Here is a 20,138-nt window from a genome sequence, read left to right on the forward strand (position 1 = left end):
GCCCTTCTCCATTACCCCTACCCAATATGTGTCAGCTACTTGTGTACTGCCATCTCATGCCCTAGTCTACGAAATAGAGTGCTCAGCTGTCTGCCACATGTCCACTCTACCTGCAGCCCTAGCTAGCCCATGGGCAGATCCCCACTCTCCCACGAGCCACTAGATGCTTCCCCCCAACCCCCTCGCTGCCTCTCTCCATCCTCTCCCCACCCTACACTGCACCCCCACCTTATCCCAGTACACTCACCACGGGCCAGGAAAGAGCTGGAGTTCGATTGAGCACAATGTTTGGAGACAGGCGTGTGCATGTGAGTGAGTGAGTGTGTGCATGTTTCTCCTACAACTTGAGAAAGGAAGTAAAGCTCTAGAACTTTTGTGTGCGTGTCTGTTGAAGATGCGTGTCTGTTGAAGATGCAGTGCTTCTGCCTTTTGGTGAGTCATCTCATTTATTCCTAAATGATTCGTTATTCTCAACCAGAACTTTCTGTACATTATTATATCATCTATAAGTTAGTGTTTTACAGCAGAAGTTGTATTTTCACTACACAGTCACAGTCTGTCCATTATTTACTTTTCACATGTTCTGTAACTATACCTGTACCCCACTGTTTATGACACCATACTCTAGTTTGCATGCATCATGCAAAACATCTCTTCTAACCACATATGATGTGTACTCGAGGATTACAGAACTTCCTTCATTGATACACAACTAAAGAGGGTTGTTCAGTACCAAAGTCACTGCTTACAGATAAGTTCAGTTCAAAATCTTTCCTTTGGTTCACATTACAATTCTCATACTGCATCCATGGCATAGCCCAAGTGTATATGTGCATAGTTATCCAGACGGACTTTGAAGGCCCAATGGTACCCACCAACTATTGTTCATCCTCAGTCCAAAGGCATCTCTGGTTGCATGGTCAGCACACCGCTCTCCTGCCCATTGACAATTTTCATGACCGGAGCCACTACTTCTCAATCTAGTAGCTCCTCAATTGGCCTCACAATTTGTGTATGCAGGTATAGCAGACCATACCACACCCTCACAATTTAGCTCCTTCAGATTGCCATGCCAAATCCCACATGATTACATTGTCCTATTATTAATAAAATAATTTCTTAAAAATCCAATAATGGTTTCATATATCGAGAGATCTCCTTTAGGCACCTCTGCTCTAGGGTGGGTTAGAAAAGCCAGTGTTCATTATGCGAACAGCCAGTGGCTCATCACCAAATGGATATGTTGCTGTTTGACCCTTATTCATGCGTTCTCCACTACACTCACCTGTGCTAAGCTTAGCAAGGAAATAATTTTCAGCAACAAGAACTAGCAATGAAATGAATTTAGTCTTCTATTAAAACCCACAACAAAACTTTGATTTTAACTCCAAGTATTTTTAGAGCACTTACAATCGCTCAAAGACAGTATGTGTTGTATCTTATAAGGACTTTTTCACTTCAGTGTGATTTATTTTCCTTTAGTTCTATAACCATTACCATAAACCTTTTCTCAAATAAAAACCTATGGACAAAGATATATATGCAGATCCCTTGCCCCTAGCACATTAATTAGCACATTTAATGCATCACTAAAAATTTTACATTTTATATTATAATAAAAAAGGGTTGTGTTTTCTCTGTTAATAGGTGCTCACATTTACACAGAGTTCATTGCTTGGGGTATTACTTGTGCCCATGTGCATACCTTTATTCTGTATTCTTGTCATCTTCTTTGTAACATTTCCTCACTTCTCCAATTAACTGCTCCTCATATAAAATGTGGAGAAGTAGCATAAATAGCACTTAACATCTCCAACTACATCTAAGTGGTAAATTTCAATCATCAGGAAATAATTATTTAATACTACACTTCAATAACTATCTACTGTTTAAAATATGTGCATTTCTCTATATGCACCCCTGTGCTAGTGAAATGTACTCCCATAAGAATATAATTTTTCATCCTTTCATATACAGTGTATGCACGATACTTCTAGGATCCATTAGTTATAATTTTCTGTATATTGTACAGGAGGTCTGTTTAAAAAAATTCTGAAACGTTTGGAATTTCATGCCAGTGTTGTGTTGGACTAAAATGCACTTGACATCCCTGTACATGCCTATGTTTAATGTGTAACTGCTGGAAGTTTAGTTTTTATATGTCTGCTAGTTATTATTCAGTGCTGTATTGAGTAGAATGTTGTGTTGCACAGTTTGCAAATTTCAAGACGGCAGAGTTAGAGGAGCAACATGTCAGAAGTAAATTTTGCATGAAACTAGAGGAAACCCTTATAGAGACATCAAATGATGTTGGAAGCCTATAGTGATGAGTGCTTAAGCCATATTCGGGGTTACAAATGGTTCACACGGTTTAAAGATGTTAAAGACGACCCTCATTCAGGACGCCCTTCAACGTTTTCTGACGACTTTGAAGGATTAGTTCGTTATGAATTCATGACAATGGGACAAACTGTTAATCTGTGTTGGGACATGTTGCGATGTGTGTGAGAAAATGTGAGGAGGAGTAGGCCTGAAATGCGGTGAGACATTTCGTGGCTCTTGCATCATGATAACACCTGCACATTCATCCCTGATGGTGCGAGACTTTTGCACAAAAAACCACTGTGCTGCCTCATCCTCCATACTCTCCAGACCTGGCCTCTATGGACGTTTGTTTATTTCCAAAGTTGAAAACCCACTTGCAGGGATGATGATTTGCAACGATAGATGAGATAAAAGAATATTCGCAGATGGTGCTTTGTGCCATTCAGCATGAGGCATACCAAGACTGCTTGTGGATGTGAAAATGGCATTGAGACCAGTATATCAGTTGTGGAAGACAGTATCTTGAAGGAGACCATGCATAGTAAGTGAAAGGTAAGTGCAGAAAAATTTTGTGGACAAAGTTCCAGAATTTTTTGAACAGATCTAGTCTCTCTCTCCAAATTTTTTGAACAGATCTAGTCTCTCTCTCTCTCTCTCTCTCTCTCTCTCTCTCTCTCTGTGTGTGTGTGTGTGTGTGTGTGTGTGTGTGTGCTCATATGGTGTGGAGAAAGGCTCTTAATTTTATGGGTTCCAGGATATACCAGTAAGTATGCTCCAGCTTGGGTATAATGGCTATTTGGAATGTTCTTAAATACAGCAGTTGCCATTTTTTTATCCTTTTTATTTAAGATTAAAGCAAAGTAATACTCTCTTTTGTGGTTCCTGTAATGATGACAGGCTTATTACTCACGGAATGGGTTGGGGTATAGGGCAATGGTTATCCAGCATTGTGACATACAGCTGACACTTAAACCCTTGGATTAAACTGTGTCATTCGTGAAACAGCTTTAGATATGTCAGCAACACACCTATTGCATTGTTGGTCAGTTAAGTATCTAGACTCTGTTGCCTTTTGGATTGTCTTTTCCTTGATATTGGCCACAGAAACAGTTCAGTTAGTTGTCTGTCTACACAATCCACCCCACTGCTTATTGTTTGAATATTTACCATCGCAGCTGAAAAGTTAATCATTGTGTCTTTTTCACAGAGGAACTCCATCTCCAATATACAGTACATTACCAAAAATTTCACTAGTAATAATGTGCACAATATTGCTACATTTCTTAGTCTAAATAGTATCCAGACCTCCCTTACGTAAGTCCATGGAGGTAACATCCGTGGCAGCACCCATGTCTAGCATTACTGTAGTTAATATAATGCCTACATACATGGTAACTGCTGACTGTAGCATGATATTGTGCTATCACATTTTGCATCCCAGGAATAAATTTTGCCCATGGTGTCATGTCTGTCCTTGTAACTACTTAGTTGAACTGATGGTTTTCTTTCATACCCCATCTACACTCCTGGAAATTGAAATAAGAACACCGTGAATTCATTGTCCCAGGAAGGGGAAACTTTATTGACACATTCCTGGGGTCAGATACATCACATGATCACACTGACAGAACCACAGGCACATAGACACAGGCAACAGAGCATGCACAATGTCAGCACTAGTACAGTGTATATCCACCTTTCGCAGCAATGCAGGCTGCTATTCTCCCATGGAGACGATCGTAGAGATGCTGGATGTAGTCCTGTGGAACGGCTTGCCATGCCATTTCCACCTGGCGCCTCAGTTGGACCAGCGTTCGTGCTGGACGTGCACACCACGTGAGACGACGCTTCATCCAGTCCCAAACATGCTCAATGGGGGACAGATCCGGAGATCTTGCTGGCCAGGGTAGTTGACTTACACCTTCTAGAGCACGTTGGGTGGCACGGGATACATGCGGACGTGCATTGTCCTGTTGGAACAGCAAGTTCCCTTGCCGGTCTAGGAATGGTAGAACGATGGGTTCGATGACGGTTTGGATGTACTGTGCACTATTCAGTGTCCCCTTGACGATCACCAGTGGTGTACGGCCAGTGTAGGAGATCGCTCCCCACACCATGATGCCGGGTGTTGGCCCTGTGTGCCTCGGTCGTATGCAGTCCTGATTGTGGCGCTCACCTGCACGGCGCCAAACACGCATACGACCATCATTGGCACCAAGGCAGAAGCGACTCTCATCGCTGAAGACGACAAGTCTCCATTCGTCCCTCCATTCACGCCTGTCGCGACACCACTGGAGGCGGGCTGCACGATGTTGGGGCGTGAGCGGAAGACGGCCTAACGGTGTGCGGGACCGTAGCCCAGCTTCATGGAGACGGTTGCGAATGGTCCTCGCCGATACCCCAGGAGCAACAGTGTCCCTAATTTGCTGGGAAGTGGCGGTGCGGTCCCCTACGGCACTGCGTAGGATCCTACGGTCTTGGCGTGCATCCGTGCGTCGCTGCGGTCCGGTCCCAGGTCGACGGGCACGTGCACCTTCCGCCGACCACTGGCGACAACATTGATGTACTGTGGAGACCTCACGCCCCACGTGTTGAGCAATTCGGCGGTACGTCCACCCGGCCTCCCGCATGCCCACTATACGCCCTCGCTCAAAGTCCGCCAACTGCACATACGGTTCACGTCCACGCTGTCGCGGCATGCTACCAGTGTTAAAGACTGCGATGGAGCTCCGTATGCCACGGCAAACTGGCTGACACTGACGGCGGCGGTGCACAAATGCTGCGCAGCTAGCGCCATTCGACGGCCAACACCGCGGTTCCTGGTGTGTCCGCTGTGCCGTGCGTGTGATCATTGCTTGTACAGCCCTCTCGCAGTGTCCGGAGCAAGTATGGTGGGTCTGACACACCGGTGTCAATGTATTCTTTTTTCCATTTCCAGGAGTGTATTAACCATCATTTTGAGGCTCAACACAGTTTAGTTTAGTTTACCAGACATGACATGGGCAGACAGTTTCTATCATTTTCCACTTCTTGTATTTTAGCTGAAATAAGCCAGTTTGAGTCACTTTGTCTGCTCCATGGTGGTTGCCACCACAGGTTGTGGTTAGTGATGTTTGCATATCCCAGGTTTTTCTGGTTTTCATGTCTTCTTTGCTTTCTCCTACCTTTAAAGACATTATTTTGGTTTCACGAATAATTCGAATTTCCATTGTGCCAGTCCATTGGAACATTATTTCATCCTTGATTGTGACATGTAAGATCATCGTGACTTGAAACAATTTTTCATTATCACTTCTGCTGAGTCAGACATTGTTGAACACAGGTTTTCTTCTTCTTGTATCAGATTTATCAAAACCAATATCGCTAAGAAATCTTCTAAATTTGTTTTAGGGACTGTAACTAACTTTTCCCGTGTATGTACTGGAAGTTCTGCCTTCAGTAGTCTAAGTACATCTTTGAGAGACGTGGTATTGTCCTAGTATTTCATTTTATTGATATATTTTTCAATATATTTTCGCAAGCTCCCTTGCCACATTTGAAATGGTTTTGGGTTGAATAGTTCTTTAGAATGTTATTCTTGTACCTCATCTGACCAGTACTTCACCAGAAATACTTTTTTAAATTCATCATACATGCTGCAATATTCTGCAGCTTCTGTGGCCCACATTGGACTTTCAGCTTGTATAAGGTCACTCAAAATAAACATTTTTGCATGGCTCTGTGAAATGTGTGAATGAACACTATAGGGTGAACAAATTTCTTTCCTGACAGAAAAGTTCGAAATTACCTGTGGTAGATAACATTTTGTTCCAGCAGCAGCACAGGTTATAGTGCTATGGCCCCTATATTGTATGTAGTATTGCATAATGATGTATTTGCCTGGTAGTTGGTATTTGTAGCAATTTTGTTATCACTGGTTCAGAAATGGAATTACTCCCCGAACTGTGCACCTCTTGTGGCATCTTTCCTTCCATATAGATCGTGACCTAATTTTTCTGTTGTGCTCCATAGTTTGGTTCCTACAGGATCGTCAGAACAGTTGCATTCCTCCATAACTTTGATTGAAATTTTTTCCTTGTGCCTTTGTACACTGGTATTTAACAGTTGTATAATTTGAGTGTCATTTTTGGATACGCAGGCTGTGAGGTATTGTACAAAATGTTTACCCTGCATTTCAAACTGCTTGTGCAAAACTTGTTGGTGGTCTTTTGCAAAATTATCAGTCCTGTTCAAAAGCAGTTAGACTTTTAGAGGAATGCAGAATTCCTGTTAATTTCTGCACCACCTCCAGAATACCTTCATGCATTTTCTTCAGTCCTGATATCTCAGCCGTTAACTCTTTCCCCATATCAGCCTTTCTTTCTGAAAGTGCAGTAAGATCAAACATGAACTCATTCTGCTTCTGCATGACTTCTGAAATCTTCATCATTTGTGTAGCCATAGCCTTCTTGTCTTTTGCTGTTTCAACCACAGCTGAAAACATCAACTCATATTTTAGTAATTCAGCCACTGAATTTATTGGTCATAATTCCTCTATACCAGTTTCTCCTACTACGGACTCCAATGCGACATCGCTGTGTGATCACTATCCATGATTAACTGACTGGCTTTTTTTACCTTAACCTGGATTTATTCAAAGATATTAAAATGAAACTAAATGTAATGTCAAGATATTTAATAAGGCAATATATTTTCCAAATATTACTACTGAAACAGTAACAGTTTCATCACAATCACTTAACAAGAAAAAACAATCAAATTGTGTTTCTGCCTAGTGTTGCATTAGCAGCAACTTTCACTCACAAATTACATTGGGTTTTTAATTGTCTAATTGAAATTACTTTATTCCCAGCTTGAATATTGATAACTACAGTTTGAGCTAGTCTAAGCCCCCAAAACCTGATGCAGGAAGATTAATACAAAATACAGGAAATGTTTTAACTTGGGTTTTTGTTACTCCATTCACTATCACTTCTCCATCACTCAATCTACCACAGCATCCCCCCCTCCCCCACCCCCCCACCCCCCCCCCCACCCCCTCCCCACTCTCCGCTCAGAAGGGCATGAAACAGAAACAGAAATAGATACAACTTGATTATCACATTAGATAAACTTTTATAAAATTCCTGTAACAAATGGTCTTGTTACTGTGAGCCAATTTGGTATATGGGATAAGTATTAGAGATGAAAGAACTGTTGGCACATGGCTAATCAGTAAATTAATTCTTTTGAATATTATTTGAATATTATTGCCATTAAAGATATTCTGTGAATTAATTGATAATGTAGAATGTCCATCATTTGTCATGTTTAATATGAACATTGAATTCTCTTCTCATATAACTACTGTTCCAGAGGTCTAATACGCCACAAATTATGTCTATAATTAGCCTGAAATCTCATTGAAGAGCATCACTTCTTTAAATTGACATATTTTCTTAACTGGAAGAAGTGCAATAAGAACACAGTATGCTTTATTATATTTTAACACGTGATTATTTCTATTACTGACAAATACCTCTGCACTCTTCTTGAAATTAAGAAGGAATGGAGGTTTTAAAATGGCCATAATTAATTTTATATTATTCTTTAGTGACTTGCAGGTCATGTCACTATTGGCTGCGATTCATATTCTGTACCATCAGTTCCTCTGCGTTGTTACATGACCTCTGACCAAAACCAGAGGCAACATTTTTTTTCTAGTATTTCATAGGATGTTTATTTTGTCCATGAGTGTATGTTCAATATCTTTTAAGTGTTTATATTTGAAAGAACTAGTCTCAAAAAAATACACAGTGTTTAAAAGAGTTAGAAAACATAAACCTTTTTTTTTACGAGTCGTGTCTGGTTCTTTAATTATTACATCATTTGTTTGACCGTGCTGCTGCGTTTAATCTGCAGTCTGGCACTAACCCCTTTAGGGTATACATTTTGTGAGCTCTCCTCTGCGTTAATGGGTAATTCCCCCAAGCACTGATAGGCAGACTTGCACCACTCATCTGGCTCAATCATTCAATCATTTCTTTGTTCATTTTAGTTCATGGACCAAACATGAAGTGGACTGGGACGTATTTTTATTGTATGTACTTAATTGTATGGCTAGGGCCCCCTATCGGGCAGACCGTTCGCTGGGTGCCGGTCTTTCAATTTGACGCCACTTTGGCGACCTGCAGTCAATGAGGATGATAGGATGACGATGATTACAGCACAACACCCAGTAACTGGGTGAAGAAAATTCCCTGACCCAGCCGGGAAACGATCCTGGGCCAAGAGGATTGACAATCCATCACACTGACAATTCAGCTAACGGGTACAGACTTAGAATGTATTAAAGAACAAAATTAAATTTTATTTTGACATAATTACACACTCTATTTATGGAAAATGACTGGATAGAAGACAGATCACCACTTTTGGTGTTCAAGATGGGCATCCATTTGACAACCTTTATTGTGGAGAGGATATGGCAATCTTTCTTAAATCTGCTTTTTTTGCCATTGTGTGTTTTTGTACAGAACATTTGTATTGAAGCAGAAAATATCCAGTATAATGAAAAACCTGAAAGGGTACAGTACCGCCCAACATTGAGAATAGGTACGAAATTCTTGTCAGAACAACACATTTTTTGTGTAAAAGTAACTCAATAATTTCAATTAATACAGCGAAGCCGGATACCAGTGGGGGAAAGAATGACAAGTTATTTATTTAATTGATCACATGTGCACTTCCGCAAAAGAAATCCCTACATCCAGTTTGGTGAGATCTGTGTGGTGTAAATGAATGAATGTATGGTCGTCTGCTAACCACAGATAGTGAATCGATATGAGCATCTTTGAGTCGATCCTTTGGGTACCTTTGGTGAGACCAAAGAGATGGAAGTTACCAGAGCTTTTGAGCGTTTGAAATGTGGCCGACCAATAAGGTAGCAAGGTGCTTCTCCCACTTCGAGAGAGGTGCGAGAGAACGAAAAGACGGCCATGTTTCAGACTCGGCACTCTGGCGCTGAACCTTCTGCTGTGAAGACCTGTTTTTTGTTGTGCTCCGTAATGAAAGCGTGGAGGCATGGTATGGATGTGGAATACTTAAGAGTAGTTAGAACTAATCATTTCTCTTTCCTAGGATCTTTTGTGGGGAAAATTACAAAGTGAGGCAGGTAATTTTAAAGGGATTATAGTAAACCAACGGTCACAAAGGGACCACGTGTAGTTATAAGTTGAGATACTAGCGTGGGTACAATAAGCTGAAATATTTAAGAATTAATATCGTGTGTACCATAAGCTGAAATATTTGAGAATTAATAGCGTGTGTACAATAAGCTGATATATTTAAGAATTGCGTGTGTATCATAAATTGAAGTATTTAAGAAATATCATTCCGTGTGACGCTGAATTTAAACTCTGAGAGAAAATCAAGGTGAGTCGGCCGTTTTTCCAGCAACGCCACTTGGCTTGCATTGCACAGGAAGACGAGCGTTTATCTCCAGAGTTCACAGTAGGAAACTGGAATTACAAATTGGGGCAGTGTCGAGTGAAACTGGGTTAAATATTGATTGAAGTGGGAAAGCGGAAAATGATGAAGTTGTAACGGTTCTTGTGTATTATTTCAGATTGTTGTATTGGGTATGTCTTGTAATTTGAATATGTGTGTTTTGCATGGGAGTAGCAAGGTAGTTTCGGAAGATTTTGTGGGTATGCCTGTTCCTTCTGCATCGCTCGATCTGGAGGAATGTTCTGGAGAATGATTGTGAGAGGCGAAGTGTGAGGTATAATAAAAGATCCACCATCCGATCCAGGGAGTGCACAGTTGTGGTAGATAGATTACGAGACCGTAGTATGGAAATTCTCTTATGATATTGTCGTAGGTTGTAGAATTTGTGTGCTAATGAATAAATCAAATAGTGAAAAGAAAGAGATTAGTGGCCTATTTCATTAAATTGTATGTTATCATAATGTCCCGAATTTGTATAAAAGCCGTTAAATCAAAGACAAAAAGTAAGTGTGGTATTGCCAGTGCGTAGTGTGCAGACAGAGTTCTATAGTCAGATGCGTGTTTCCGTTGCGTATTATTCATGCAGGAGGATAATTTGTAACAAAATCGTAAGATACGAGAATTCATGTTGCTAATCCACTCGCTTGGCAAACCACCCATCTTGCAGGCCTGACTGCTTGATGCCACAGTATGAGAAAGGCAAGTGGGTGCCTCTCAAACCTTCTATAATGTTTTTTCAGCATGCTTCTGCCATTTGGTAGTTTTGCAACTGGAAATCAATCCTATCCACATCCACCATATTATTATTCTAACCTATAACAACACTATGCTTTTGCATGATGCCATTCTTTGAATTTACTTCCTTAAATGCATTGTGACAGAACATGCTGACAATCATGGTGTGTCTGTTGTCCTTCCATTTCAACACCATGTGCCTTTTACTATATGTCACCACGGACTGTTCACCCTGTTTCAGGATTTACTTCTTCATTTTCAGTTTTGCTGCATTATACCAAAACACTGGTGTTTATAGTTGCTTGTTTGTCAACCAAAATGGACTAGTGTACCAGTTTTTGAGGTAAAAGTGATAGCCCTTTCCTAGAAGTGATGAGTAAGCACCAAAACTATTAAAGAAGTTATTTTCTTTTCAGGGCAATAGCTTAAATGATTTGTGTTCTTGTCAGTATAAACAGTGAAAAGTTGACCAAGTACAAGTAGAACATATGCTTGAAGGTTTGGTACAAACTTAATTATGTGTATAGACGGCCATCCATCCTAGGAGCAAAGAATATTGATGATATTTGCCTGCTTTCAATATTGATACTGGCGAGATATCGGTCCTGGGAATTCCAAGACTGTAGCAAAATCTCTACAGTAGTTCCTGAGACTAGCTCAGACATACAAAAAGAAGCGAGCAGGGGACTTCAGTTTACATAAGTAGAGAGACAAAATTTAATGTACTTACTAAAATATGACTACAGCTTACATTTTATGTTTGCGTGCTGTAATATTCTTCTGTTATGCTTTTGATATATGATGAATGCACTGTAAGGTCAAATGGCAAAAAATATTTCTGTGTCATATAGTTTAAAAATTTTTGAATTTTTTTGCTTTACTTGTGCTGTGAAACCTTGCTTCTTTTCAAACTTTGTGAGTCTATGTCAACAGGAGCTATCCTGAAGGTTTTGATGAGTGAATTTGTGGGTATCAAAATATGTGACATACATAGTCATAGCTTTTGATTGTTCACTTAGAAAGGTAAATGTTTTACACTGCGAAGGGACCATGGACCTCAGTAAGTGACAAAAATTTGAACTTGATGTGCTTACACATTCCTGAGGATAAGGGGTCTCAACAGACGAACAGATAAAAAAAGAAAAAAGGCAAAAAGAAATATTTTTTGTGTGATATAATTACAAATTTACAATTTTGGATTTTTCCTTTACTTTTACTGTGAAAATTCTTGCCAAAGGTCATGATTCTAAGTAAAGTAGAAGTACCATTTACATTTTGTTGAATGAGTTTGCGAGCATCATAATATGTGACATAAATGCCTGATTCTTTTGATTGCATTGACTTAGAAGTTTAAATGTTGTACACCACCAAGAGACTATATGGTATGTGACTTCTATTTGAACTTGATGTACCAACTTGTTCTTGAGAAAAAGGGGTCTTAACAGACGGGTCGACAGACAAATATATGAAAAATGACAAAAAGAAATATTTTTTCCTTATAGTATAGTTACAAATTAACAATTTTCGGATTTTTTTCATGAGATTTTATTGTGAAACAATGCTTCTTGGCAAATTTCATGATTCTATGGGGAAGTGAGTTTGCAAGTATCAAAATTGGGGCCATATCTTTTTATTGCATTTACTTAAAAACTTTAATGTTTTACACCAACAAGGACTATAGACCTCAGTATATGGCACAAATTTAATTTGATACGTCCTCCCCTTCATGAGAAACAGGATTCTTAACAACCAGAAAACAGAAAGACAGAAGCCTAAGAATGATAAAAATTACCAAGAATACATTATCTTTACTGATGAGGGTTCCATCTAGTTTAGAAAGCATGAACATATAGTGTGATAACACCGGCAAATGTGAAACTCATTAGTCATGCTACTTACAAGCCACAGAGTGCTGTGGGCAGAAATATCCATTGAAGCCACTTAGGAGTAGCTGGTCATTGATGGACGCCAACTTGAAGTCCTTAAGTCAATCCCTCGTTTTCAGCCATAGAATACAAAAATAATTTTCTAATTTCCTTCCACCTGTTACAGTTTGGATCTGGAAGGCAACCCTTGGCACTGTGACTGCGATCTTCTGCCACTGGCCAGCTGGGCCAGTTTGCGAAAAGACGCAGTGCCGGGACAGCCCAGATGCAGCACCCCACATTACGTCGAGAAAGAATCCCTGCAGCACTGGTTCCACTGCAAAGATCCGACGAAGTGTAGTGGCGCCACCTCGTCGCTGCGAGCAGATCTGAATCGTGTGCTGTCCGTGGCTCGTGCCATTGCCGAGCAGCAGTCGAGCTTCTTTGCAAACTTGCTCCCCGTCTCCGACGAGGAAGTCAATTTAACTGCTACGTATTACTTTTTGCACGCTATGGCTGCCCAAACCGGTGACGACGTGGACAGTGTGGTGTGGCGCTGGGCACGGTTCCTCGAGAAAGTTCTGGACAGGCGGCACCTCCGCTACGTGGAGAAGGCCGCCGATACAGGCCTCGATCCTATCGGCTCGGACAGGACTCGGCTTCTCCTCAGTAAGCTGGACAAAGATGGTCCATTTAATTTTAACGTGGACTTAAACGTGGACCCACTTGCAACTACCACCACAAAGCCACCAACAGCCAGAGCTAATGAGCAGCCCCTGAGGCCAAAGGGCTTTGAACCATTTGTAAATTTCACTTATGTTCTGAAAAATGTTCCACATAATCTGACAAAAGTTGTTGATGAGACTATTGAGGAAGAGCTGAAGATTGTGTTTGGAATTATCAGTCGTACCAGTGCCAGCAGCCCGAGAGTTACAGCATCCAATGGAATACCACGGAATTCAGAAGGTAATGTAATGGCTCGGCTCTGAGCACTATGGGACTTAACATCGGAGGTCATCAGTCCCCTAGAACTTAGAACTACTTAAACCTAACTAACCTAAGGACATCACACGCATCCGTGCCCGACGCAGGATTCAAACCTGCGGCCGTAGTGGTTGCGCGGTTCCAGACTGTAGCGCCTAGAACCGCTTCGCCACACTGGCCGGCGGTAATGTGATGACTGCCTCCCCAAACATTACTGCAGCTGCCACAAACATGACCGTGCCTTCTGGAAACACAAAATAATACTTCTGTCATTACAACACTTGCAAGCCTGGTACTTATCATTACTTCCAGTCGTTCACCTGCTACACCAGTCACTCTCCATCCAAATCTGCCTTCTGTAGTGGCTGGCATGTATACCTCTTACCAGCCAATGCCTCCAGTGTGATTACTGTCAGTGTAATCATGAATACAACCTCACATGAATCGGTCAGTTTAGAAACATTGTAACTCCATAAATGCACATTTATCAGGCAACATATAAAACTATTTTTAAAAGGAATTTCAATACATATCAAAAGTTGCTTCATCCTTTTTAAAGAGTGTAGTTAGGTGGGTAATTTAGAATAGAATATAATCTCTGGCTCCTAATAGACCCAGCCAAAACAGTGTTCATAGTGATTGTAGTTACATTTTTTCTAAAATTAACTCAAATGCATGTGAAAATTTATTACTGAAACGTGCTATTGTAATCAGATTTATAATAATTTTACTTTCAAAAGCCACTAAACACATAAAAACTGATTTCTACAGCAAACCTACACAAATGTATGACATTAGTAATATATTGCCTTTAAAATTAACATTAATTTGAGGGATCTGACTTCTTTTTTGTAAATTATGCAACAAAAAAATCTTATAATGTTATGTCTCGGCAATGCAAAGACTGAAAGACTGAAAACAGTTACTTCAAATTATAAATGATTGTCCAAAATTTCAAGCTAAAATGGCTGATATTCTTCAGGAATATACTGCAAGATCTTCTTCAGGTCAACATTTTTAGCTTCAGTGATTGACAGCTGTATGTCATACGTCCTTGTTTGTGACATACACACATTTTTCTTTCCATTATCCCCAAGATGAAAGTATGTTCCACTGCTGTGTTGATGAATAGTGATGCAACTACTGTCTCTGGGTGCTGAGATGAGTATTTGAAATGCCTTAATGTTGATATCTGGAATGCAGTACACTTGTTTCTTGAAAACTTTCTCGTGAATTTACTATCTTTTTATGTAGAGGATGCCACCAGTCCTTGAAGTTCGTTGCATCTTAAGTTCATTGCATCTGAAGTTAGTTCATTGCATCTTAAGTTAGTTCATTGCATCTTAAGTTAGTTCATTGCATCGTAGGTTGGTTTGTTGCATCTTAGGTTGGTTCGTTGCATCTTAGGTTAGTTCGTTGCATCTTAGGTTAGTTCGTTGCATCTTAGGTTAGTTCGTTGCATCTTAGGTTAACCACATCTTCAGCATTCACCATAGTAACCATGAACTTCCCAGGGAGTCTTGACTGTACTATTATCTCACATATTTCTGTTGGAAGACAAATTCAACTGTGCTCTGACAAAAGCCTCTTCACAGTGCAAAAATTGCCATCATTGTGGAGAAAAGAATGTCCTCTCAATGGAAAGAAGTACTGGATTTTATGAAAATGCTCCGTTTCTACGAGCCACTAAAAATGGTGTGATTTCTGCTTTGACTACTGCAGCTATCACTAAAGAGGTGCAGTTCACTCACATTCTTTGGCATCAAATTATCTATTTAAGGCAGAATAGAAGAAGCTGCTTTATTTGATCCCTGGATTTCATCAGGTAAAAACGACCTCCTCTTGATTTTGCACCGAGCGAGGTGGCACAGTGGTTAGCACACTGGACTCGCATTCGGGAGGACGACGGTTCAATCCCGTCTCCAGCCATCCTGATTTAGGTTTTCCGTGATTTCCCTAAATCGTTTCAGGCACGGTTCCTTTGAAAGGGCAAGGCCGATTTCCTTCCCCATCCTTCCCTAACCTGAGCTTGCGCTCCGTCTCTAATGACCTCATTGTCGACGGGACGTTTAACAACACTAACCTAACCTAACCTTGATTTTGCATTATGAATGTCAAAAACATTGAGGGTTAACTCCTGAAGATGAAACAACTCCTGCACTGGAATTTTAGGCCGTGAAATATTCTGTATGTAGTCAAATGCTATAACAGCCAAATCCTCCCTTTCCTTGCTCAGATTTGTTGAAGCTTGACAAGTATTACAAAATGTTTTAGCTCTTCTTTTGTGGATCATTCTGCTTCAGCAAGCTTCTTTGCCTTGTCGTTAAGGAATGGGAAATTTGATTCCTGTTCCAGAACTTCTCATGTACAGCAGATATCTACCTGAGGCCTCCCAAAACTGAGGTGAAAATGGTCTTTGCTGTATTTAGCATAGCACTGATATGTAATGTCTTTGTCAGGACTTTTTTTACTTAAATGTCTGAAACACGATTTTCACATTTAACTTTGCACCAAGATAATGTCTCACCTTGGAGGACTAGGGAATCTGTTTTCTTGGAAAAGAGTCAATATGTTGATGAAAGAGCATCTAATTTTGGCAGGCTTTGAATTTTCTGTGGGTTTTTTTCCTCTTAAATCAACTGGAGACTACCTGCTATGAACAATTTTCTTAGATGATGGAGTCTACTGTCACCCTTAAGACCATGGAAAGCTATAGAAGCCTCTGGCAGACCACCTTCCTTTCCTCATTTAGCATGATGAAGTGTTTAGACGTGTAACTACGCTTAAAAGATGACACATTTTTAGATGGACAAGGTCTTTGTACATTGTTACTGGTGATGAGATCTTCTATGTATGTATCCTGTCCGACTTTGCTCTCGAAATTATTAAACCTATCTAAAAAAGATGACTGATGAAATATATTAACATTATCAAAACATGCTTCACTTGTTTATCTTTCTGGAATTGCTTTTCCTGCATAGTTTATGTATTCACTTCCTTGAATATGTGCTTTTTTAATTGTCTCATTCTTGTATTCAGCTTCATTCCTCACACCCCTCTTTTGTTTTGGGGCGTTTTCGATTATCACAGAACTTTAAAATAAAACTGCTACCAACCTGCACCTTGTAATCACATAAGATAATTAAGACCTTTGACTGAAATACTCTCTTTCAAATTCTGAAGGTGGCAGGGGTAAAATACAGGGAGCGAAAGGCTATTTAGAATTTGTACAGAAACCAGATGGCAGTTATTAGAGTCGAGGGGCATGAAAGGGAAGCAGTGGTTGGGAAGAGAGTGATACAGGGTTGTAGCCTCTCCCCGATGCTATTCAATCTCTATACTGAGCAAGCAGTAAAGGAAACAAAAGAAAAATTCGGAGTAGGAATTAAAATCCATGGAGAAGAAATAAAAACTTAGAGGTTCACTGATGACATTGTAATTCTGTCAGAGACAGCAAAGGAGCTGGAAGAGCAGTGGAATGGAATGGACAGTGTCTTGAAAAGAGGATATAAGATGAACATAAACAAAAGCAAAATGAAGATAATGGAATGTAGTTGAATTAAATTGGGTGATGCTGCGGGAATTAGATTAGGAAATGAGACACTTAAAGTAGTAAATGAGTTATGCTCTTTGGGGAGCAAAAAAACTGATGATTGTTGAAGTAGAGAGGATATAAAATGTAGATTGGCAAAGGCAAGGAAAGCGTTTCTGAAGAAGAGAAATTTGTTAACATCAGTTATAGATTGAAGTGTGAGGAAGTTGTTTCTGAAAGTATTGGAATAGGGTGTAGCCATGTATGGAAGTGAAACGTGGACGATAAATAGTTTGGACAAGAAGAGAATAGAAGCTTTTGAAATGTGGTGCTACAGAAGAATGCTAAAGATTAGATGGGGAGATCACATAACTAATGAGGAGGTACTGAATAGAACTGGAGAGAAGAGAAATTTGTGGCACAAATTGACTAGAAGAAGGGTTCAGTCACATTAATTTTTTACTGTTTTATTGTTCCATTTCGCCCCCAACTTCCTGTAATTGATTTTAGATTTTATTTGGCATAGATTTTGATGACAGCACAAAAACATGACATGCTACAGAGAAGGAGGCTTCAGATTCATGTTCAGTGCAATCAGTTTAGTCAGATATTCATACTTTTGTGCAAACATTGATGATAATTCAAAATTTGTCAGCTTATTTAATTATACTAAAGTCACCACAATTTTGGATGGTCCTCTATACATAACGAAAGGTGGAACATGGTTCTTGATAGTGTGTGAGACCACCACAGATGGCAGTGCTTGCTCTGAAATGTGCTGCCATGCTGGCCCCAAGGTTGGTAAGAAATTCTTGAGATAGGTTGTTCCTTTCCTCCACAGCATGGTTGACAAATTCTCAACAATCATTGCTGCAAAATGCCTCCCCAACACATCCCACTTGTCCTACTAACCAGAAATAACAAATGCTGTTGCCTCTCTTTCAGGCTTCTACATGACTTCAGCATCTGCCAACGACATGGCAGCGCTGCCAAAGAAGTTGAGTGCTGCAGAGCAGATGGTGGCCGGCCTGCGTTTCGAGCTTCGCAAGATGCTTTCTGTTCTACTGCAGAGCATTGATCGGGCCAAGTGGGTCGCCGTGTGCCAAAAGTTTGTCAACGAGGATGAGGAGAAAGCTAGGAAATCTCAACAGCAGCCAACACTCACCACTGATCCGATGAACACAAGGAGAGTGAGAAGCAGTGCAGAGAGCTGTGTGCTGACACAGCCTCGACTGACTGTGCTTGTTGTTTTTCTGACTCTATTGGCCCAGCCTCTTGTGTAATTGCTCCATACAGCTGTGCATGTAATAGCTGGCTTCTGCTACATCTGCCTTAATTTATTATAAAATGCATTTTCTTCATCAATCTTTATGTCATTGCCTTTACTCCTTATTGAGTTATTATGAATTGAAAATACAAGTGTACTTTGAAGAATATTGTGGGAACAATTTTGCTCCTTGGGTGGAATCTGATTTATAGTAAAATAGTGCAGCTAACTTGCATGAAATTATTCGAATAAAACTCAAAATGTCTGTGTAAGACATTTGGTTTGATGCATTACATCTCACACTTTGATTTAAAGGCTTTAGTGTAGGAAAAGGAACATGAATAATGAGCAATTGCCAAAATTTAGATTTCATCAAAGTCCTATTTCTCGAATCGTCAGGTGCAATCTGTAATTGACTGAAGAGTTAATTTTTTTATCTACTCATCTGCTTGTGAACCACATGAGTAAATAAGAGATTAAATTTGACAATATTATGAAAAAGGTAGATTGCTACTCATCATATGGAGGAGATGTATCACAGACACAACATATTTAAAGTTTCAGCCAAATGGCCTTCTTCTGAATTAGAAAAAGCGCGCGCGCGCCCACGCACACACACACACACACACACACACACACATGCACGACCACTATCCCTTGCTGCTGAGGCCAGACTGTGAGTGGATGAACTGAATTTCTTCTAGTGGACTCATCATTACAGTCAAGTCTTTAAGTAGAAATACTTTTGCGCAATTTATGTGAAGGAAATATGTTATTTGTTGTAGTTCCATTTTACAGAAGCGACCTTTAGTAGCTGCTTCTATCATGTGTTTTCTCACTCTTCACTTTCCGCCTTGATGAATTCGTCATGGTTTGGACTCCATATCTGCTGTGAATAAGAACATCTATCCTGATGAGCTCCTACTCCTCCCTGTCCTCCTTCTCCTCCCACTCCTGTGGTACCAGACCTTGTCACTTAGTTGCTCTCTCATTAGAAGAGCCAATGTCTTCGAAAATTACAGAATGTGTTTTAACACATCCAGCTGCTGTGTTTCAGCATGCTTGTCTACTGACTCCGATGTTAAAACTCGTGTGCTCTGCACATTCTGACATCATCTGGGATCTGCCACAGCCTACAGCCTGACAATATTTACTGTTGCTGTATTCATACATTAATCCTGATACTGTGCTTCACGGGCTTTATATTTACCATTAATGATTCTTTTGGCATTTTGTCACTGCCGCTCATTTCACAAGTGACGTGAGCTGCCAAAGCTGGATGGCTTTGCTTGCAGCTGAGATATGAGCTCCTTCACCTGGACCAGTCTGGCCACCAACTCATTCATCTCGAGGTCTGTGAGTGCTCCTCCAGAGTGGGTGGTCCTCACTTTTCTTTGCCAGGCTCTGACACAGGGCCTTCAGGGCTGCTTTATGCTCACCTGCTTGTGCTCTCATCTGTCTGCTCTCTACCTGCACTTCTGGAAGTGCTACTGCTGTCCATTGCTGGAAGTGCTACTGCTGTCCATTGCCTTTTCTTCCATGACCCTCACGGTGGCCTTTTTCTGAGTTTAATGTTCAGCCTGGTGGTAACCTCGATGCCTGTGCACCAGTAGCTGGATGTATCGAAACACTTTCTTCCACATTCAAAGCTCCTAAGTGACAAGCTTGGCTTGCAGTCAGAGGAGGAGAAGGAGGAGGAGAATGATGTGGTAATGGTGTTCACTGGGACAGACGCCAGGGGCAACATGTGACCTGCGGCCATGCACAGCTTCAGTGCAGAGACAGAGGCTGACTTATGTGGATCTTGCCAAGTCAGGAAAATGAATAGCAAGAAACTGCAACTGCAAAGGACAGCATGTTCAACATTTTGCAGATGACTTAAATTCAGTATGTGGGACCAGGATAGTGCTGGAGAGGATATTGACAAATATGAATGGATGGA

The 20,138-nt window shown here is 40.6% G+C and overlaps 1 protein-coding gene across 3 annotated transcripts in view; it reads left to right on the plus strand.

The window, feature by feature from the left end:
* Positions 1-18,425, plus strand: part of LOC126210111 (uncharacterized) — a 136,153-nt gene extending 117,728 nt beyond the window's left edge. For 2 of the 3 annotated variants that reach the window (XM_049939254.1, XM_049939255.1), the window contains exons 7-8: positions 12,601-13,379; positions 17,875-18,425. In XM_049939254.1, the coding sequence (XP_049795211.1) occupies positions 12,601-13,379; positions 17,875-18,212 (1,117 nt within the window). In that variant the 3' untranslated portion in view covers positions 18,213-18,425. The remainder of the gene's footprint in view (positions 1-12,600; positions 13,380-17,874) is intronic. The other variant, XM_049939253.1, reaches the window with a different exon arrangement.
* Positions 18,426-20,138: the final 1,713 nt, after the last annotated feature.

This window comes from Schistocerca nitens, chromosome 10 (assembly GCF_023898315.1).
Source record: "Schistocerca nitens isolate TAMUIC-IGC-003100 chromosome 10, iqSchNite1.1, whole genome shotgun sequence".
Lineage (NCBI taxonomy): Eukaryota > Metazoa > Arthropoda > Insecta > Orthoptera > Acrididae > Schistocerca > Schistocerca nitens.